The 23,487-nt window shown below is 34.5% G+C and overlaps 2 protein-coding genes across 5 annotated transcripts; both read left to right on the top strand.

The window, feature by feature from the left end:
* Positions 1-2,080: 2,080 nt before the first annotated feature.
* On the top strand, positions 2,081-9,009 carry LOC131014537 (protein HOTHEAD-like). The gene is made up of 5 exons (XM_057942528.1): positions 2,081-2,284; positions 3,916-4,551; positions 7,267-7,649; positions 8,150-8,667; positions 8,767-9,009. The coding sequence occupies exons 1-5, from the start codon at positions 2,194-2,196 to the stop codon at positions 8,819-8,821; spliced, it is 1,683 nt and encodes a 560-aa protein (XP_057798511.1). The 5' UTR covers positions 2,081-2,193; the 3' UTR covers positions 8,822-9,009.
* Positions 9,010-14,148: 5,139 nt separating this feature from the next.
* LOC131014536 (uncharacterized) lies at positions 14,149-23,267 on the top strand. 4 transcript variants are annotated; one of them, XM_057942524.1, is made up of 5 exons: positions 14,149-14,825; positions 16,679-16,743; positions 18,465-20,482; positions 22,336-22,400; positions 23,039-23,267. In XM_057942524.1, the coding sequence occupies exon 3, from the start codon at positions 18,466-18,468 to the stop codon at positions 19,528-19,530; it is 1,065 nt and encodes a 354-aa protein (XP_057798507.1). In that variant the 5' UTR covers positions 14,149-14,825; positions 16,679-16,743; position 18,465; the 3' UTR covers positions 19,531-20,482; positions 22,336-22,400; positions 23,039-23,267. The 4 variants fall into 4 exon arrangements, 3 of the variants coding, with proteins under 3 accessions (XP_057798507.1, XP_057798508.1, XP_057798510.1); XM_057942525.1 differs by having other exon boundaries at positions 18,465-20,555; XM_057942527.1 differs by having other exon boundaries at positions 14,149-14,898.
* Positions 23,268-23,487: the final 220 nt, after the last annotated feature.

The following is a 23,487-nucleotide window of genomic DNA, read 5'->3' as shown; positions in this document are numbered from 1 at the left end:
CTTCTTCATCTTCTCGGTTATGAAGTTGAGAGAGATATCAAATTATCGATATTAAATTATGTTAAGGTCTGATATTTTATTATTATTATTATTATTATTATTATTATTATTATTATTATTATTATTATTATTATTATTATTATTATTATTATTATTATTTAAAATTCATGATCTATCTATGTTTCTTGTTTTCCATGTTTTTCCTACTAGGGTGTATTCTATTTTCTTGTAAATTTATCATGAGAAAATGAGGAATAATCAAAATTTCACTCTTTAAATCATTCTTTTCTTTTCTCTCATTTCTTACTTGACCCTTACATTTTCACTACAAATAAGGGATAATATTATATATCCCTTTAAAAATGGTGTGATAATATTATCCATCATTTATAGTGAAAATAAAGAATGAGTAAGGGTCACGTAGGAAATAAGGGAAAAGAAATTATGAAGGATTTAAAGGGTGAAATTTTATATATTCTTCATTTTCCCATGATAAATTTACAGCCAATTAAAGATAACGCATCCTTAAAATTAGATATATTAAATTAAATAAAATTAATGTATGGTTGAATCTTTTATGGATACGTGGTTTTTCCCATCTTCTCTTCACGTTTTTCGTAAAATGTGAATAGCCATGAAGCTTTGAACATTACATGATAATTGTTGATCCTACAATTCGGCGCAAAATTATATTTAGACAGTTTTATGCTTTCAATAAGCGCCATCTAACAGCAGGACCATCAAATATGAGAGCCTTTTTTATTATAATCTAGGGGTAATTGCACGTAAATTCATGTCGTTTACACGGAATTGGTTTTTGCTCATATTTTGAAAAATGTGGCTCCTAATTTTGTCTCGTTTTTCTCCTATCACTGATTTTTTCTTAATTTGATGCTAAAAATTACACGGTGGCAGTCGAAATTATGCATTGGCAGCCGAAAATTGACACCTAGACACATTTAGGACATGTGAAAAAAAATTAATTAAAAATAATAAAAAAAACATCCACATCATCATCTTCCCCAATTTCCCAACTTCCAAACCCTAACTTCCCCTTCCCCCACCCGCCGGCGATGCCTGCCGCCACCACACGCCGGCGCCGGCCGCCCCCTTTCCCTCCCCAGACCCATCTGCCCTCCCTCTCCTCGGACCTCGACTGCCCCTCCCCCCATCCCCAGACCCGTCTTCCCCTCTCCCATCCCCAGATCCCGACGCCCTCCCCTCCCATCCCCAGAGCCCGGCGCTGGTCGCCCCCTTTAAACGGCGAAATCGCTAGCTCGTATTTCCGTCAATCCCTCCTGAAAAATCTGCACAAATTCGCCCATGAATTATTGCGGCGATTGGGATTGGAGTAGCCGTCGGATTCTTCGCCCATGGATTCTTCTCCACAATTTCACCCATTTGGTGGTGGTAGTGGGAAATGGCGGAGATTTGAGGTTGGGGGAGGGGGGCGCCGGGATCTGGGGATGGGGGAGGGGGCGGCCGACACCGGCGTGTGGTGGCGGCAGGCGGCTCCGGCGGGTGAGGGAAGGGGAAGTTAGGGTTTAGATGTTGGGGAATTGGAGATGATGATGTGGATGTTTTTTTTTTTTTTCACATGTCCTAAATGTGTCTAGGTGTCAATTTCTGGCCGCCAACGCATCAATTACGGCTGCCACCGTGTAATTTCCGGCGCCGGATTAAGAAAAAATCGGTGACAGGAGAAAAACGAAATAAAATAAAAGGTTATGTATTTAAGGACCACATTTTTTCAAAATAAAAACAAAAACCAATTCCATGTAAACGTTATGGATTTACAGGCAATTACCCTATATATAATCTATATGCAAATTGAATGTAAGTATCTAATGTGGCGTGAAGTGTTCAGAAATATATTTCACAAATTTGAGTATGTACTGATATGTGGTCCAAACCAAGCAAATACAACCATAATGCTCCAGTCGATCAAATTTGAAAGCGACATGATATAATCCTAACGTACCAAATTAACCTAATTTAGGCACTTCAACTATAGTATTGTGCTAAGATATATCAACAACTAGCTCTATATAATGGAGGTGATGTGGTTCTATCCATCCACTACGAAATAAATAGGTGTTGCCTAAACCACTGTGCTTTGCTGTACCATATTCTATTTCCTTATTTACTCATACAAAATATATTGTTCTTTTGTTCGAATTTAATCTGAAATATATGATGGCCCTGGGTTTTGGGAAAGGCGTTGCTATTTTTGGAGCTTCTATTGGCATTTTCTTCTTCATCCTCTCTTCTTCCGCAGAGAAAGGTCTCTCTCTCTCTCTCTCCTTTAAAAGTACTCTTTGAACTGTGGAAATAATTTGCTTAATGTGAAAAATGTTAATTTGATATATTTAGGGCACATTTACTATTCACGATTAGTTTAAATAGATACAAATAATACTATAAACTAATCTATCGTCTAATGGAACCGATTGGAAGTTTAGCATATCTTAAGACCTTGACAACTTCTAAAATTTGAGATAATTTAATGGTTACTATATAAGGATTGAAAATAATAGAATATTGGAGAAATATTGGGAATAAAAATAAACATACTCAATTATGGAAGCTTTTAGTTCAAGTGATAAAACATTATTGATAAAATAATTCAATTTTATTAAATATTTGGTTTATATACATGATCGACCCATAATAAATAACTTAACCTGCATTCTAATTTTAATTTTACCATGTTCTAACAATTTTAGCTACTAAATCAAACGCTCCTACATGTATACTTTGAATCTTAATTAAATAGTCAAAGCTTCCTTCATAGATAATTGATTGGCTTTTATGCGCACGATACGCATGCAGAAATATGAAGGCTAGAACCCAACTTCAAGACTTTTTTACTTTGCTAATAAATATTTATGAGGCAAAATGATATATATAAAATTAATGATCCGAATCATGATTTATGAAGTATTAGAATAAAAATAAATGTCTAAAACAAAAAAGATAATGCTAACGATTGCTAAACGTGAGTGGTGCTCACATAATGTGCTCACATAAAGTATGTAGCATAACATTCCTATATATATATTCTTTTCGATAGAAAAAATATCTACATTTTACAAAGCATACGAATTGTACTCATTTATGACATCTTTACTCGACAATTTAAGAAAATAAAAGAAGAGAAGTCCCGTCGCAACAATTGACAATCAACAATTTTTTAATTTCTAATTATTTTTAATCATATTTTCAATAAGGGTATAAATGTACTAAATGAGTATTAATTACTCCCTCCGTTCCAATTCAGTAGGCCATATTTCCTTATTTGGACGTCTCAATTCAATAAATCACTTCTTAAAATAAAAAATCATACTCCCTCCGTCCCCCAAATTATGCATGGACTCCGACACGAATTTTAATAAAAAAAACTATTTGTAGTAATGATAGTGGAGAAATGGTCCCACATTTAGGGTATTATTAAGTAGATTATGAGTAAATAATTTAAGTTAAAATGGTAAAATTGTAAGAATTATATGTGAGATGTGTCCAAAAATAAGGTATGCATAATTTTGGGGGATGTACAAAAAAAAGAAAGGTATGCATAATTTTGGGGGAGAGAGAGAGTACATAACAAACACCCTCACACAACTTATTATTATCTCAAATGCCATTGTGGTCCGTATAAAATGATATTTTCTTTCATTTAAAAAATAATACATTCATTTCTCTCCTACTGTTTCACAAATTTACCCTCATAAAAGCTATTTTATCTCTCCTATTTTATTATAAACTATTTATTTCTTAATATCTATACCCGAGTCTTGTGGCCTATTGAATTGAGACAGAGAAAGTATATGTTTTATTTTATGTGTATATATTTTTTGCTTTTACCTTTAAAAATGGGTAAAAGCTAGAATTAACCCAATTTATTGTTTTTATAAGCCCCGTACGAGTCTTTCGCAAAGAACGCAATGTTAGCTCCGGCTATAAATTATTATGACTACATAATCATTGGTGGTGGGACTGCCGGTTGCCCGCTATCGGCGACGCTCTCCGTTGCTGCAAAGGTACTACTTCTCGAGAGGGGCGGCCTCCCGTACGACAACCCCAACGTTACCAACGCAAAAAATTATCCGAAAGTAGTGAAAGACACCTCCGCCTCGCAGATGTTCGTTTCCACGGACGGTGTTTTCAACCATCGTGGTCGCGTGTTGGGCGGATGCTCCGCCATCAACAGTGGGTTCTACACCCATGCCAGTTGCGAGTACGTGCGAGAGGCGGGGTGGGACCCACAACTCGTGAATGAGTCGTATGAGTGGGTGGACAGAAAGGTCGCATTCCGGCCGTGGTTGCTACCGTGGCAAGCGGCGGTGAGGGACGGCCTACTGGAATCTGGAGTGTCACCGGACAATGGATTCACATACGATCATCTGCAGGGGACCAAAATTGGGGGTACAACCTTTGATGAAAATGGGGTTAGGCACTCTGCTGCTGATCTATTGGAGTATGCCCATCCCGCCAATATTACTATATACTTGCATGGACTGGTGCATCAAATCTTATTTAGGACCCAATCAGGTCGGTATCTCTTACATATCTCCAAATATACAAAGGTGGCATTTGATTTGGTCGATGAGATATATAAAATTGATAGGACTGGAGAGATGATTAAATAATTCATCCAACTTTAGGGTGATAAATAATCACTCAATTAGATGATTAAATGAGGGCCGAATTATTAATCACATGCATAATCATACAAACCAAACACGTGATTAAGGTAGATTATTTTATCAATCATGCCTTATCATTTAAACCATATGCCTCCAAAAGGAATTATCAAATGGCGTCCATAATATTTATGGGTTAATTATGTTTTGTGTTCTTAATTTTTATTTTTTATTTGAAAACATTCAACTTTCAGCATTTTTTAGAAAATATCGTTAACTTTTGTCTTTTATTAAAAAATCTTAACTTTTATAAGGTGTTTGGTTTGAGTGATAACTGATAAGGCATGATTGATAAAATAATCTATTTTAATTAATTGTTTGGTTTGCATGATAGAGCCCATAATTGATAATCCGGCTTGCATCTAATCATCCAATTGAGTGATTATTTGTCACCTTAAAGTTGGATGAACTATTTAATCACTTTTCCATCCCCTATCAATCTTATCAATCATATCTATCTCATGCCACCAAACGAAATGTCCACTTAGTGTTTCTACGAAATGCCCCCTACACAAATTTCAGCTATCGAATAATAAGGTACATCGTTTAATTTTTATGTCGAATGTTTTATTTCACTTCACCTAATAAAATGAATTGTTCCCTTCAAAAATATGGCGAGGTGACTCATTGTTTCATCGTTGAATTTAATATATAACGTGACATTTTTTGGAATATGCTAAAAAATTAATAATTTTGAATAGAAAATGAAAATTGATGACATTTTCTAGAAAAATGTTAAGTTTGGGGGTTTTGAACAGAAAACGAATGTTGAGGATATTTTTTAAAAGGAGTTTTGACAAATAAAATCAATAACTATTTGAATTTATAATTTTGAATATTGGAGTACACAAAACATGATTAAGCTTATTTTTATAGAAGATGTTTGATTGGATCGATAATTTTTTTATTTAATTATATGTTTAGGGGAGTGTATTGGATTGGGATTCTGTAGGATTTTAATTAAAGGACTTTAAAAGGTCCATGGATTTTAAAGGACTTTAGAAATTCATAGACTCCGCGTGGAGTCGCGTGGAGTTTAGAGGAATCCATCGAAATCTCAAGTCTGAAGCTCAGATTTCGTCCTTTGTATTTTTTTTTTGACAAATCCATTAGAATCCATGGATTGTTAAAATCTATGAAATGTTGAATATCACCCGATTTTAAAAGACTTTAAAAAGTCTGGTTTGAATACCCTCTGGATTTTAAAAGGCTTTAAAAAATCTAGATTGAATACCTCTACATTTTAAAGGACTTTTAAGAGTCTGAATTGAATACACCCAAATTTTTGAAATCCTTTAAAATCCTACAGAATCTCAATCCAATCGTCTTGAAATGGATCACTACTCGTGTTCCAATTGATTTATTAATTTATGAGTCAAAATTTGGGTTAATTATTAATCATCCTTCAGTCCATAATACAAAATTTCAAAAATACCTTCATCACATTTATTATGTTCTCATGTTGCTACAAATTGAAGGAAAATTGCTCTACACGAATATTAAGAAACAAATAATTTATAATAAAATATGAGAGATAATAATGTATGAGCCACAATAATATTTGATGTAAATAATGAGTTATATGAGGGTGTTTATTATATATTAATTTTTTCATTTTATAAAGTGACATATTAAAATGAAACGTCCAAATTAAGAAACATGGGCTATTGAATTGGGATGGAAAGAATACATTTTAATCATAATCTCTTAATTTATTCTACTCACAATCAATCAATCCAAACACAAAATTAAATAATTCAAATTGTTTTTTTAAAACTTAAATAATTCAAATTGTTAATCCCACTATATTCTATCAATATCATCTACCTCATCCACTATATCAAACATCATCTTGCATACAACTTCATGTCTATTTACATTTTGACGGTGACTCAAACGCATATCTAATTTATGATTTTGATGGTTTTGGTTGTATTTCGATCCACGTACTTGTTGATATGCTATCTAAAAAAAATGTACTCCCTCCGTTCGATCATATATAAGTGAGGTAGTTCTTTTGGACACGAGATTTAAGAAATTGTTGTTTAGTGTATTAAATGCATTCAATTATATGTGTAATTAAATATTTAAAAAAAATTAATTAAAAAAATTTAGAAAATAAGGGATGACTATTAATTAGGGTGATTAAGAAAAATAAGGGTATAATTAATTTTATTAATAGAATCTTAAATTTTCTAATTTGTATAAAAAAAAGAAATAACTCACTTTCGTTGGGGCGATCCAAAAACAAATACGATTCACTTTTTAATTTGAATTCATTCAATGCAGATTGATTTAAATTAATTGAAGCACAGATGAACAAGTACTATAAATTAACTACTCCTCTAACCTAAACAAATTCTCTCGAGATTCTTTATCCTACTTTTCGGGTTTCTCACCTGTATGTTATTATTAGCTTTTTAGTTTTCATTATTTCCACTTTTTTCCGTCAATTTCAGTTTCAATTATTTATAGTTTAGTCACACCGTAACTAATTAGAAGTGAGTCGTTGTTTCCCAAATTTATGTTGAATTTTCAAGTTTCTTAGATCAACTTGTTTCAGGGCAAAGACCCAAGGCATATGGAGTCGTGTTCAAAGACTCGGAAGGTAAAACGCACGAGGCATATCTAAATAGTGGGCCCACAAATGAGATAATTGTATCAGCTGGCGCAGTGGGCAGCCCACAGCTTTTGATGCTGAGCGGTATCGGGCCGGCCCAAACACTACGGGCCTTGGGAATAAGCATAGTATTGGACCAACCAATGGTGGGGCAAGGCATGGCTGATAATCCACGAAATAATTTGATAATTCCTTTACGTAAGCCCATAGATAGATCCCTCGTTCAAGTAGCCGGCATAAGCGATAACGTCGGTAACTACATAGAAACATACAGTGGATACATAGAGGCCTATTCCCTTCAACAATATGCAAATGCGACAAACCAGGTCAGTAGCATCATAAATATATGGGGTAATTGCTTAAAAAAAATTACCATTTCTTTTTCCCATAATTTGATTTCGATATATTTTTTAGATTATTAAAATAATTAACAACACTACTTTTCTTTCGTAGAAAAAAGAGCCAAATATGTATTTTACAAAGATCGAAAAGACATGACTTAATTTTCTTTCACACACGGGAAAATCATCTGACATATGTGCTTGCTACATATCACTTACGATGTTATCGACATTGATAAATGATAATCCGCGTGAATGATATTCAGCGAGTAGGTAAGCACAAGATTAATTTCCTGTCAATGTGAGAAAAATCATTAAATATTTTAAACCATTTTTGCCACGAATCAAAAAGTGTTACTATTGCTACAATATATTAAATGCGAAGAAAATCGAAATAAGATCAAAATTAATGAATTACTTAGCACTTGATAAATACACAGATACATATATAAAATATTAAAATGAGAAGGTAATGCAACATGCAGAGCATGGAGTGGTTAACAATTCCCAGCAAGCAAAGCATCAATGAATCCGAAGCCGGAGTCCTTCTTGAGAAGATAATGGGGCCGCTCTCAACTGGTCATATGGAGCTCCAAAGTATGGACCCGAATGAAAATCCAAAAGTGACATTCAACTATTTCAAGGATCCTAAAGATTTGGAGAGGTGCGTGGAAGGCATGGAAATGATAAAAAAGGTGGTGGAGTCAGCAGCCATCTCTGAGTTAGGAAGGCACAATACCTCGTTTGAAGCTCTAATGGAGTTAATGTTGTCACTTCCAATCAATATGAGGAAGAAGCATCCCAATGCAACTCATTCGTTGGAGCAATTCTGCATGGACACGGTCGTCACTATATGGCATTATCATGGAGGTTGCCACGTGGACCGCGTCATCGATCGTGATCATAAGGTGATTGGTGTGGATGCCTTGCGCGTCGTTGATGGCTCCACTTTTTATGACTCGCCTGGAGCTAATCCTCAGGCCACCGTTATGATGCTTGGAAGGTATATATCCCCTTTGCATGTGTTCCAAAATTTTATGTACATCGTTATCAAATTCACCTTCTAATTTATTTAATTGTTATATTCCATCTTGTGATGCAGGTATATGGGCTACAAAATCCTACAGCAGAGAAATTCTGAAAAAGAGAGTAATTGATAAAATATACATATATTTCTGAATATGGAAAAATATAAGAACTACAAATAAACAAGCATATATTACAATTATTTTTTTTGCGTGTAACTTGAGCATATGAATTAGCTTATGTTTGAATTGTATCAGTTCTATGATACTTAAGAAAATATAAATTTAGTGATATATGATAAATGTTTTACATAAGATTACCTATTAGCGAGCGTCAGTTGAAAGCTTCACGAATTGTGTTTGTTCAATGTGCAAAAGGCGACCATCAGCCGTTTGGTTACATTCTCTATAAATATGCGACAAACGAATAGTATTCAAACTATCCAGAAATGAATCAAGATTAATACAAAATCACTAAAACGTAAGCTCAACTATATTCAGAATCTTTATTTTTTTTCTCTCCCCACTCCAATTCATGATGATATTATCATGATATTTATTTTTCAATTTTCCACTCTAGAGAATTTATATTTTGAACATAAGGTCATTTAGAAAATGACACATAAATCGAACAAAATGAAAGAGCGTGAAACGACTATTCTTTAAGGGAGTATTATGGTTTATGTTTTATATTTTATAATGATTTAAGTAGTAGTACACATTAGAACTTTTCATCTACATAAGTTAGTTCTTTTTTTTTTTTTTTTTTTTTTTTTGTGAGGAAACGTAAGTTAGTATTTTGAGATGCTCTTTTCTATTCTTAAAAAGGCAAAAAAATATTAATTTCATAAATTTGAAACTGATTTTGGTTGATGTGTTACATTTCAAAGACATTGTTGTATTGTAGCTATCATTTAGAATATTCCAATCGTAATTTAGGATTTGTTAATCAAAGATAACATTCTAGGGTAATTGTCTAACAAAATTTGTGTGGTGCATAAGTATGTCTAAAGGTTTTCCTAGTGCAAGTTTGAAGATCATATTTCGATGTCGAAACAAAAATTTGATCGAGAGAATTTCAAGTCCATTGTTAGGATTACCCCGTCAAAATTTTCAATTTCACCATCCGACTTATTGGAACAAAATAATTGATTTGGAAAATTAATGTTGCGAAGTTAGGGCTTCGTGATTGTTCAATGTAAGATTTTAGCGTCAAATCGATATCGAGTATGGAAAATAGTTTGGGGGGTTTTTGAGCTCAGATTAATGGAATGCCGATTGTGTTCTCAATTCCAGCAATTAGGATTGATCGGAATTGACGATGCAAAAAGAGAAAGTTAACTAAAATGATTAAAAGTAATGATAATATGTGCTAAATTGTAACTTTATATATCCATGTGTTCCATTATTGTTGGCCTATTTCTTTTGGGCACAAATATTTAGGAGAATAAAATTGTAATGTAAAAATATGTAAAAGTGTAGAATCATATTGTTTGTAGTGTAAAATTATTATCAAAAATAGAAATATGTCAATATTAATGGGAACCCTAATAAGAAAAATATGCCAACAATAATAGGACGAGCGACTAATATATATTAGAGTACAATTGTATATTAGACGCGAAAACCCAAAAGATGGATTAGTTCGATTGAGACAATTAGGGCTGAGCAAAACCAAACCGGAACCGCCAAACCGAACCGAACCGAACCAAATCGGACGGTTTAGTTCGGTTTATGTAGAGAAAACGGTTCGGTTTGGTTTGAAAATTTTCAAACCGCCAGAAAACGGTTCGGGTTCGGTTTGAGAAAAATGGTTTGGTTTATAAACCGAACCCGCCCGATTTAAATATAATTAATAAATATTTATTTTTAAATAATTAATTAATAAATATTTAAAAATTAAATTTAGAATTTTACACTTTACATTAAATTCAAAAGTATATAAGATTTTTATTCAGTGCTTGTTCTTTAATTTTTACAAACTCTTGATTGTAGAAGTAAATGGATTTATCTAGATGTGGTAATTTTTGCTTATTCATAGTACTTTAATTTTTGCTTATAGCTTTTAAAAAAAAAAAAAAACGGTTTTGGCCAAATCAAACCGAAAATTTACGGTTCGGTTTGGTTCGATTTTGACCAGTCAAACAATTTGGTTTGGTTCGAAATTTTTTAGGCGGTTTGGGTTTCGGGTTGGGTATTTAGGTTCGATTTCAACCCAACCCGCCCGAATGCTCACCCCTAGAGACAATAACCGGCCGACACTGCATTCTAGTCCAGTGGTTCAATAATGTTTTCCTTTCTTGAGAGGATCTTAAATTATATTTTCCAACTTTTTTTTTCAACTTAAAGAAAACTTTTTAAAATAATTTTATATATAGTAAATTAAAAGTTACTCTCTCCGTCTTAAAATATAAAAGGTCAAAGTATACATCTTAAAATATAAAATAGAAATCATTTTAGCTTTTAAATCATAAAGATCTATGATTGATTCATCACTTTGGTGGATGAATTCATGGTCCTGAGTTCGAATCTTATAAGTAGCGAATTTTTTTTTTCGCAATTCAAACATTTGCACAACAAATTCATACATTTACATACGATTTCTCTAAAATTAAATCTCAACCATTAGATTATGGTAGATCAATGGTGTAAAACCTATTCCTATTTTATAGTTAAAGAATTGTTTTTAGTCCAGTCCTCCTCTATGTGTGTGCATATATATATATATATATATATATATATATATATATATATATATATATAATATAGGGTTGCGCTAAAATAAGACTCAATCTTAGCGTATAAAATAAGACCCAATCTCAACGCCTGATCTCACTTATATTGACGGTCAGATTTTGTTTTGAAATAGTAGAATGGAATCATCCGAGATTCATTAGGAGGTTAATTATGTAATTACATTTTCCTTAATTAATATCCTCCCACAATTTAAGGGATCACGTTTGCATATCTTCATTCGTCCATATTTTCTTCATATCTTCATTAACACATATTTTCTCACGTCTGGTATGCTATCAGAGACAAAAAATCCATACTATTATACTTCTCTGAAAATTCATCCCCTAATATCAATGGTGGTTTGATTCATTCACAAATTGTAATACCAAATACGATTCTTTAGAGTTTTTTGTTTAATTTGTTCTTAATATTGTATGTTCTTTAATTCACGAATGTACATGTATTTATTCAGGCAGAGAATGTATTTTGATTCATTAATAATATGAAAATGCATACCTTGGAATCAATTATTGTTTGATTCTTTCAATAATATTTTGTTGCAAAGATGATTCTTATAAGTAATTTTTCGATTAATATGGCATTATATTGTAAAAGAATTTAGATTCACGTGCATACACCTATTTATTCATGCAGGGAATACATATTGATTCACTAATATTGTATGAATTTTTAATGGTTTTTGACGAATATGATTTTATTAAATATCTAAATATTCACACCATATATTAGTGAATCAATACATATTCCCTGCATGAATAATATTCATACAACTATTCAATTAATTCATTAACCATTTTTTATGAAATTTATATAGTTTCTGTACGAATGTTTTAAATATAGGTATATGAATATTTTACATCCACCTATATGAATATTTTGATATTCTACGATGATAAAAATAGGTGGAAATCATTTAAAAATATGATTCAGTGAAAATTTAGGTAATCATTGCAAATCTTAATTTTCCTATTTAATTGCTGCTTGAGAATCGGAAATGAGTAGATACAAGATTTGGAAGGTCAAACTCATATGGGAAATAATACCCTTACGTCACCAATGCGTCTGAATACTTAATTTTATTAAATGCATTATACAACCCATTAAAGATGGGAATCCAACCGTCGATCCTTGATAATCTACGGTGATAATATAGTCTTATATTATAGACTAAGGAAAGTCCATTGAATAACACTACCATATATATATATATATATTATATATATATATATATATATATATATATATATATATATATATATAGGGGAGGGCTAGAATAAAAACACTCTTAAGTGTATAAAATATAAATGATTTTCAGCCCTTAGATCATCAAGATCTACGGTTGATTCGTAACCCTGTTGGATGAATTCGTGGTCCTGAGTTCGAACTCAAAGGTAACAAAAATTTATTTTTCGCAATTCGTAACTCTGTTGGATAAATTCATACGTGTTCTACATAAAATTCGTACATTAAGAAACGTTTATATTTTATACACTTAAGAGTATTTTTATTCTAGCCCACCCCTATATATATATATATATATATATATATATATATATATATATAGTTAGTTAGTTAGTTAGTATTTAGTGAAAATTTTTAAGAGTGTGAGAACAAAGAACTATTATAGACCCTAGATCATGTGAAATTTTATGGCTCAAATTTTATCTTCCTTCCCAATTATTTATTAACTGTAAATAATAGTTAAAAATGCCAAAAAATAAAAAGTTCAAAACAGACATTTGATTATTAACCTATGTTGCATAGGTACATGCGGGTGCGGGGGCGATACGATACGAGTACAAGGATACGGGTTTTTAAAAATTATAGGGTGCGATTCGGCAAAGATACATCTAATTATTAAATTTTTATGATATATAATACATATAAAATATATACAATTTAAATTTTCTTAAATTAATTATATGTAATTTACATTTTATTTCACCCAAAAGTTAAGCATTTTCAATTATATAAGTTAATTGAGCAACAATATAACGATTCAAATATTATTAGTCCAATATATAAGTCATAACTGAAAATAAAATTATCAAAATAACCTTGTGTAGGCCTTTCGTGCACGCGATACGTGAATTTCGCTTATGGAATTTGCGAATTCGGTTTATTTTTATAAATTATTTTAAAAGATACGCCACGTGGCGAATCGGGTGCGAATCCGACGAGAATCCGAGAGAATCGCACCCTAAAAGAATCCGATTCGCCGTACATACTAATTTTTGAAGAATCCGTGCATCATAGTTATTAACTAATATAAGGAAATCCCTTGTTTTACATCACTGATCTAATAAAAGCTCTATTCACCTTATCTAAGAACGTTTCTTTTCGTCGTAATAATAATAATAATAATAATAATAATAATAATAATAATAATAATAATAATAATAATAATAATAATAATAATAATTATTATTATTATTATTATTATTATTATTATTATTATTATTAAAAATTGATCTTGAAGCTCTCGGCGGCGCAATGAAGCGTAGGGTTCCAAAACACTTCGGACGAAGAAAACTCCGACGATTCTCCGATATATATATATTGTAGTAGCCCGCTCTTTTATTTATGATAAAAACTAGTAAATGCAATTTTTTTATAAATGAATCCAGTTTATGGTTCTGATTTTTTTTATCAGAGGCAGAGTTATTATTTTAACGTTATATTTTTATAACGTATGAAAAAAAAAAAAAAACGCGACGAGGATTATTGAGCAATCAATAATTATTATTTCCAAGTTATAACTGACTTAGCAAAGTCATGTTATTTATTAATCGAGAAACAGAAGCAGTTATATTTTATTAGTGCTACTAGAAGTCGAGAAATTATTCCGACTGCAACGCAAATTCAATCTACGGATTTAATCTAGATTCATATTACTGTATTAGCATCACCAAGGCATGAGGATATAATTCATTTATTCATCAATCTCATTCTCATACTTTACAAACTCTTATAACCAATTACAGTTTCACCTATCAATGCTATGAAGTAGATACATGAATATGCTAGACATATATGTAAGCATACAATCATCATTATTTTTTTCCACTCCCTAATGTCTCCTACACTATACACGCATAATCTCCACTTCTCCACTCCACCAACTATCTCCACCACCTTTTGCTTTCTTCCACTACATTTTTTCTCACCACCCTTTCCACTCCACTAATTCCACTACACCAAACTTTCCACCTACTCCCTTCCCCACCACACGCAAGAATGCATCTAACATTCCATTATACAGGCAACAATCTTTTCATCATCTTCATTCTTCACTAAGGAACCGAAGAGCAGCCACGAGTTCTGCCATAAGCACACTGCTCCGGAAGTGTTTTGCAAGGCGATTCCAGCCATCCAAAAGGTTCCCAAAAATTCCCAAATTAATTGTGTATCATCTTTCATATGTTTTCTATACTTTGGCAAAATTTCAGAAGGTTTGAAGCTCTTATGATTTATTTATGAATTTGTAAACATCACTGCCCATCTGGAATACATTTTTGGTAAATAATCTTTGGGAGGCCATAAGTAAAGTTTCAATCGGTGAAAACCTTTGAAACTTGAATATGTCACTCTAGACTCCCGTATCTTTCTTTTGACATCGGCCTCACCATTTTTGAATAAGGGAAACAACCGGTATAAATTCTTGAAATCTAGTTCTTATTCCATGTACCATCCAGTAGATTTTACAAACCTACGACTTTGAGGTGGCAAAGCCCGACTTAAATCTTTGATTCTCAAGCCTAGCTTTCTACTGAATATTCAATGACATGTTGGGAACTTACTTGCTTAGTTTTAGAATTTTTGGTGAAGCCTAAAGTTGGTTTTCTGATTTATGTTATGAATCTGCCAAACTTGAACGCTTTTTGTGCACTGAACTTTAGACAGTCATATCTTCTAAACCATGAATGTTCTTAGAGTAAATCCAACTGGAGAGTGTTATGATCTCTCCCTAGTTTCCAGATTGACCCTTGGGGTTCCCAGTGGAGTTTTGTAAAGGGAGATATGAATTTTTAAAGAAAGCCCACTGACTTGGTTGTAATCTGGAAATCTGAAATTTTCAGATTTTTGCTTGTTAAATACCCATCTTTGAGAGGGCATATCTTGCTCGTTTGAATTGTTTTTCATTCGATTCAAATTGGAGAATGATCCTTGAAATGTCTAGTTTCCAGAATGTCTTTTGGAGCATCATTTGGAGATCCGAGGCAGATTTGGTGTCTGTTGCAAAACAACCCCTTAAGAGCTCAAGTTGTTGAATTATTTTCTATGTATCAAAGTTTATTTTAAAGGATGTTTCATGAAAGATTTCGTATATGTGCGTAACAAGTTTGGGACTATTTATTTTAAATAAGGTCCGTTCTTTATTTAAATTATGATGGACTTTTAATGAATATTTTTGGGATTAAACTCTTATTTCTTGATTTATATAAATTATTTTTTAAGGACTTATAAATATGAATTTCGTAGGCCTACTGACCTACTGTGATCGACGGTTTGTCGATGTCTAATAGCTTTGAAAATTTTATAGCAAGTCCTGACATGAGTCTTGAGTACCCTGGTAAAATTTCAAGCCATTCCAACTTCGTTTGATACTTCTTTAAAATGCAAAACCTAAACTGCACATAACTACCGAGAATTTCAGAGAACAGATGAAAGAGTCATTTATTTCAGTAGCTTCCTGTGTGATCTAGCTTTCCAAATTTTTATGGTATTAACCTTATTGTGTTAGCTAGATATCCACCAAAGTTGAGCCCAGTTTGACAACGTTTACTATTTGTCAAAAATCCAAGTTTTCGATTGTTCAAAACTGCCGAACATGGTAGATCGTGGTAAAAACGTCATATCTCTCAAACCACTTGGAGTTTTCGACTCTACTTTTTTTTATATGAAACTAGATTCGAAGATCTTTCTTTCGGTATGAGTCTCGAGTCCAGGAGATGTCGGAGTCAGAACAGATTAAATTTTGAAGTTGAGTCAGTGTAAAAACAGAGCATGTTTTGATGATGTTTGATTGTGATTCTTATGTGCCTTATGTGTTTGTGTTGCCTATGTGTTTGAATGAGATTAGACGAGGTATGATTGATTTTTGACTGTCTTTAATGTAACGAATTATGGATGCTAGAACCCTAAAACACTAAAAGATACCCTAGGCACGTAGAATTAGACTTTGTCTTATGACAATTACTTCACGAACTTATCGACTCTTCATCAATGAAGGTCCGGGCGACAGAAAGTGAAGCCGAAGAAGAAACGACTCCACGCCAGCTTTAAGAACAATTGAGGTGGGCAATTTCTTACGCGTAAATAAAATGCTATGCATGTGTTATGCTTTAAAATGCAAATTGGATCTTCAAGTGTGGTATGCTTTATTATGCTTTACGCTAAATGATTTACGCTTGATTACGCTTGAATGCTTTACGCTGATAAGTTTATGCTTATGTTTGATGCTTGCGTCTGTTGGGGGAGGCCTCCCTCAACAGTACGATGCCGTGTCCGCTGAGGAGGGCCTTCCTCACGGCGCGACGCCCGTGTCCGCTGAGAGAGGCCTCTCTCGCGGCGCGATGCCAGTATGCCAGTATGCCAGTATGCCAGTATGCCAGTGTTACAGCGTCTATTGGGGGAGGCCTCCCTCAATAGTACGATGCCGTGACCGCTGAGGGAGGCTCCCCCTCACGGCGCGATGCCCGTGTTCGTTGGGGAAGGCCTTCTCCACGACACGATGTTTGTTAATGAAGATTGATGATGAAGAATGCCCTTATGCTATTTATGAATTTGGAAATGTTTAATGAGCAAAGGATATGAAAGAAACTCATGCCTCTTATGCGATATTGTGAAATTGTTAATGATGTTATGTTATATGCTTGGCAACTGCCCACTAAGTACTCTTGTACTTAGCCCTTCGATGTTTATGTTTGTGCAGGTTGAGCTGTGATGGGCGATGAAGTGTTGCTGAGTGGAGTTTTTGTCGAACTTAAAGTAGGCTCAGAAAGGATACATGTCTTCATACATGTATCTCAGTTATGCATTCCGCTGTAAACACTGATTATTTCAGTTACGCCTTCCGTTGCAAACTCTGATAATGTTTTAGCCAAGCCCCTAACGATGCCTTTTTCCTTTTAAGGAATATAACGCGAATACCAGTTCTTTGAGTACCCTTTTTATGCGAACTATGCCTTTTTCCTTTTTAAGGAATATTTCACGCGTATTCAAGCTCTTTGAGTATTCTTTTATGCACCCTTTCTAAACCCGCTTCTTAATTTCCTTTCCCCAGTCATGGTTTTCCCGGATTAATTATCCTTAATTAAGGCCGGTCGTGACAGAGTGGTATCAGAGCAGTTCGTTTGCTCTGAGCCTAAGAGTTTATTTAAGCCAAACTTAGAATGAATCACTAAAGAGTCTAGAGTTCAATCGACAAAGCTCAGCACTTCATCGCATCACACTCAACAAAGCAGAATGGTAAGCTATTCCAAGTTTTGAGTTAATGTTTACAAAAAGTGAGAATTATCGTAATAACAAAGTGAGTAACTGTCAATAGCTATGTTATGTTGTTATTGAATGAAATGATTTACGCAAGCACGATTAAGTATGCCTATGGAATGAATCCATATGAACATAGAGCTATTAAGATATGAGATCACCACTACGACAGAACATAGAAGCAAACATAGAAGAAATTAGATTGTATCTTTTGGTGGCTATAGTGAAGGCAGCAAGATAAGTGATACGTATAGAATAATTCTTAAGCTCATGATTTTATAGCCGCTATGAATCTCCATGACTTATGCTTAAGTATCCAATTTAGATGATGAGATATTATATGCTTAAGGATTGTTATGACTCATGGATATGAGATGCTAAGGACCCTTAGAGCTTACTACATCAATGTTGTCATTGGAGCTATGACTTATTTACAAGTTAGAATAAGTTAACCTGTACAAGAATTCTTTTGAGGCTTGTATTAGATTATGCTAGAGTCTACTAATTGGCACATCTTTGCTACCAGAATGCCGCCTAAGAGAGGACGCCCTGTGAGAAACAATAACAATCGCAGAAACCGTAACGCTGTACCCGAAGAACCACAAGATGCTCGAGGACATAACCCATCCCCTCCGCCTCCGACTAGGAGAGTCGAAGAACTCTTTTTAAGGCAAAATCCACCTACGTTTGACGGAACGAGTGAACCGGCTGAAGCTGAGATTTGGGTGCGTGCAATGGAACGCATTTTCAACTTTCTACGTTGTACTGATGAGGAGCGCCTATCTTGCGTCTCTTTCCAACTAACAGGATCAGCTGACTTCTGGTGGGAAGCACGTCGAAAAATTCTGACACCTGAACAATGGGCAAGTTATACTTGGGAAGATTTTAAGACGGGATTATATGATAAATATATTCCGAAAAGCTATAGGAAGAAGAAAGAAGCTGAGTTCTACGAGTTGAAGCAAAGAAATAAATCTGTGGTTGAATACGACAAGGAATTCTGCAACCTGTCTAGGTTTGCTCCGCAACAAGTGGACACAGATGAGAAGATGGCAGAGAAATTTTGTGCCGGTCTACGGTACGAAATTAAGATGGCTCTAGCAAGCCACGGAGAACTCTCATACACGGAGTCTCTGAACAGGGCACTTGACGTTGAAGCTGCAATGCCGTCGGACAAGTCAGCCCCATTGTTGATCTCAACGCCAAATGATCCACCAGTAGCCTCACATACTCTCAAAGGGAAGCGCAAGTGGGACAACAACGAAGACAATATCAATCAGACTAGTAAGAAAGTGTGGCAAGAATATGAACGGGCCGAACAGTTTATTCAACCAAGGCACGAGGCACAGACTAACCTCGAGCAAACTGGGGGTAACCAAGGTCAGAAAGGAGTTTTACCTTGCCCAAATTGTGGTAAGATGCATAGGGGTATTTGTCGGGCTGGAACTAACGGTTGTTACAATTGTGGCCAAAAAGGTCACTACTCCACGCAATGCCCCAATAGACAACGAGGTTCAGCAGTTGGGAACACCCGCACCCCCTTGCCAGCAATACGTGGACACTTGCGAAATCAGCCTCAATCACATCAGTGAAAATCTTATGGAGACACCGCAGACAAGAAAAGCTACGTGGGAGCTTGAAAACAAGATGAAGGAAAAATACCCCGAATTGTTTTAGCAGAGATATGCAAATTTCGGGACGAAATTTTTGTTAAGAGGGGTAGTATGTAGTAGCCCGCTCTTTTATTTATGATAAAAACTAGTAAATGCAATTTTTTTATAAATGAATCCAGTTTATGGTTCTGATTTTTTTTATCAGAGGCAGAGTTATTATTTTAGCGTTATATTTTTATAACGTATGAAAAAAAAAAAAAAACGCGACGAGGATTATTGAGCAATCAATAATTATTATTTCCAAGTTATAACTGACTTAGCAAAGTCATGTTATTTATTAATCGAGAAACAGAAGCAGTTATATTTTATTAGTGCTACTAGAAGTCGAGAAATTATTCCGACTGCAACGCAAATTCAATCTACGGATTTAATCTAGATTCATATTACTGTATTAGCATCACCAAGGCATGAGGATATAATTCATTTATTCATCAATCTCATTCTCATACTTTACAAACTCTTATAACCAATTACAGTTTCACCTATCAATGCTATGAAGTAGATACATGAATATGCTAGACATATATGTAAGCATACAATCATCATTATTTTTTTCCACTCCCTAATGTCTCCTACACTATACACGCATAATCTCCACTTCTCCACTCCACCAACTATCTCCACCACCTTTTGCTTTCTTCCACTACATTTTTTCTCACCACCCTTTCCACTCCACTAATTCCACTACACCAAACTTTCCACCTACTCCCTTCCCCACCACACGCAAGAATGCATCTAACATTCCATTATACAGGCAACAATCTTTTCATCATCTTCATTCTTCACTAAGGAACCGAAGAGCAGCCACGAGTTCTGCCATAAGCACACTGCTCCGGAAGTGTTTTGCAAGGCGATTCCAGCCATCCAAAAGGTTCCCAAAAATTCCCAAATTAATTGTGTATCATCTTTCATATGTTTTCTATACTTTGGCAAAATTTCAGAAGGTTTGAAGCTCTTATGATTTATTTATGAATTTGTAAACATCACTGCCCATCTGGAATACATTTTTGGTAAATAATCTTTGGGAGGCCATAAGTAAAGTTTCAATCGGTGAAAACCTTTGAAACTTGAATATGTCACTCTAGACTCCCGTATCTTTCTTTTGACATCGGCCTCACCATTTTTGAATAAGGGAAACAACCGGTATAAATTCTTGAAATCTAGTTCTTATTCCATGTACCATCCAGTAGATTTTACAAACCTACGACTTTGAGGTGGCAAAGCCCGACTTAAATCTTTGATTCTCAAGCCTAGCTTTCTACTGAATATTCAATGACATGTTGGGAACTTACTTGCTTAGTTTTAGAATTTTTGGTGAAGCCTAAAGTTGGTTTTCTGATTTATGTTATGAATCTGCCAAACTTGAACGCTTTTTGTGCACTGAACTTTAGACAGTCATATCTTCTAAACCATGAATGTTCTTAGAGTAAATCCAACTGGAGAGTGTTATGATCTCTCCCTAGTTTCCAGATTGACCCTTGGGGTTCCCAGTGGAGTTTTGTAAAGGGAGATATGAATTTTTAAAGAAAGCCCACTGACTTGGTTGTAATCTGGAAATCTGAAATTTTCAGATTTTTGCTTGTTAAATACCCATCTTTGAGAGGGCATATCTTGCTCGTTTGAATTGTTTTTCATTCGATTCAAATTGGAGAATGATCCTTGAAATGTCTAGTTTCCAGAATGTCTTTTGGAGCATCATTTGGAGATCCGAGGCAGATTTGGTGTCTGTTGCAAAACAACCCCTTAAGAGCTCAAGTTGTTGAATTATTTTCTATGTATCAAAGTTTATTTTAAAGGATGTTTCATGAAAGATTTCGTATATGTGCGTAACAAGTTTGGGACTATTTATTTTAAATAAGGTCCGTTCTTTATTTAAATTATGATGGACTTTTAATGAATATTTTTGGGATTAAACTCTTATTTCTTGATTTATATAAATTATTTTTTAAGGACTTATAAATATGAATTTCGTAGGCCTACTGACCTACTGTGATCGACGGTTTGTCGATGTCTAATAGCTTTGAAAATTTTATAGCAAGTCCTGACATGAGTCTTGAGTACCCTGGTAAAATTTCAAGCCATTCCAACTTCGTTTGATACTTCTTTAAAATGCAAAACCTAAACTGCACATAACTACCGAGAATTTCAGAGAACAGATGAAAGAGTCATTTATTTCAGTAGCTTCCTGTGTGATCTAGCTTTCCAAATTTTTATGGTATTAACCTTATTGTGTTAGCTAGATATCCACCAAAGTTGAGCCCAGTTTGACAACGTTTACTATTTGTCAAAAATCCAAGTTTTCGATTGTTCAAAACTGCCGAACATGGTAGATCGTGGTAAAAACGTCATATCTCTCAAACCACTTGGAGTTTTCGACTCTACTTTTTTTTATATGAAACTAGATTCGAAGATCTTTCTTTCGGTATGAGTCTCGAGTCCAGGAGATGTCGGAGTCAGAACAGATTAAATTTTGAAGTTGAGTCAGTGTAAAAACAGAGCATGTTTTGATGATGTTTGATTGTGATTCTTATGTGCCTTATGTGTTTGTGTTGCCTATGTGTTTGAATGAGATTAGACGAGGTATGATTGATTTTTGACTGTCTTTAATGTAACGAATTATGGATGCTAGAACCCTAAAACACTAAAAGATACCCTAGGCACGTAGAATTAGACTTTGTCTTATGACAATTACTTCACGAACTTATCGACTCTTCATCAATGAAGGTCCGGGCGACAGAAAGTGAAGCCGAAGAAGAAACGACTCCACGCCAGCTTTAAGAACAATTGAGGTGGGCAATTTCTTACGCGTAAATAAAATGCTATGCATGTGTTATGCTTTAAAATGCAAATTGGATCTTCAAGTGTGGTATGCTTTATTATGCTTTACGCTAAATGATTTACGCTTGATTACGCTTGAATGCTTTACGCTGATAAGTTTATGCTTATGTTTGATGCTTGCGTCTGTTGGGGGAGGCCTCCCTCAACAGTACGATGCCGTGTCCGCTGAGGAGGGCCTTCCTCACGGCGCGACGCCCGTGTCCGCTGAGAGAGGCCTCTCTCGCGGCGCGATGCCAGTATGCCAGTATGCCAGTATGCCAGTATGCCAGTGTTACAGCGTCTATTGGGGGAGGCCTCCCTCAATAGTACGATGCCGTGACCGCTGAGGGAGGCTCCCCCTCACGGCGCGATGCCCGTGTTCGTTGGGGAAGGCCTTCTCCACGACACGATGTTTGTTAATGAAGATTGATGATGAAGAATGCCCTTATGCTATTTATGAATTTGGAAATGTTTAATGAGCAAAGGATATGAAAGAAACTCATGCCTCTTATGCGATATTGTGAAATTGTTAATGATGTTATGTTATATGCTTGGCAACTGCCCACTAAGTACTCTTGTACTTAGCCCTTCGATGTTTATGTTTGTGCAGGTTGAGCTGTGATGGGCGATGAAGTGTTGCTGAGTGGAGTTTTTGTCGAACTTAAAGTAGGCTCAGAAAGGATACATGTCTTCATACATGTATCTCAGTTATGCATTCCGCTGTAAACACTGATTATTTCAGTTACGCCTTCCGTTGCAAACTCTGATAATGTTTTAGCCAAGCCCCTAACGATGCCTTTTTCCTTTTAAGGAATATAACGCGAATACCAGTTCTTTGAGTACCCTTTTTATGCGAACTATGCCTTTTTCCTTTTTAAGGAATATTTCACGCGTATTCAAGCTCTTTGAGTATTCTTTTATGCACCCTTTCTAAACCCGCTTCTTAATTTCCTTTCCCCAGTCATGGTTTTCCCGGATTAATTATCCTTAATTAAGGCCGGTCGTGACATATATATATATATATATATATATATATATATATATATAGAGAGAGAGAGA

This window comes from Salvia miltiorrhiza, chromosome 3 (assembly GCF_028751815.1).
Source record: "Salvia miltiorrhiza cultivar Shanhuang (shh) chromosome 3, IMPLAD_Smil_shh, whole genome shotgun sequence".
In the NCBI taxonomy this organism is placed as follows: domain Eukaryota; kingdom Viridiplantae; phylum Streptophyta; class Magnoliopsida; order Lamiales; family Lamiaceae; genus Salvia; species Salvia miltiorrhiza.
This window is presented reverse-complemented; position numbering and strand designations above follow the sequence as displayed.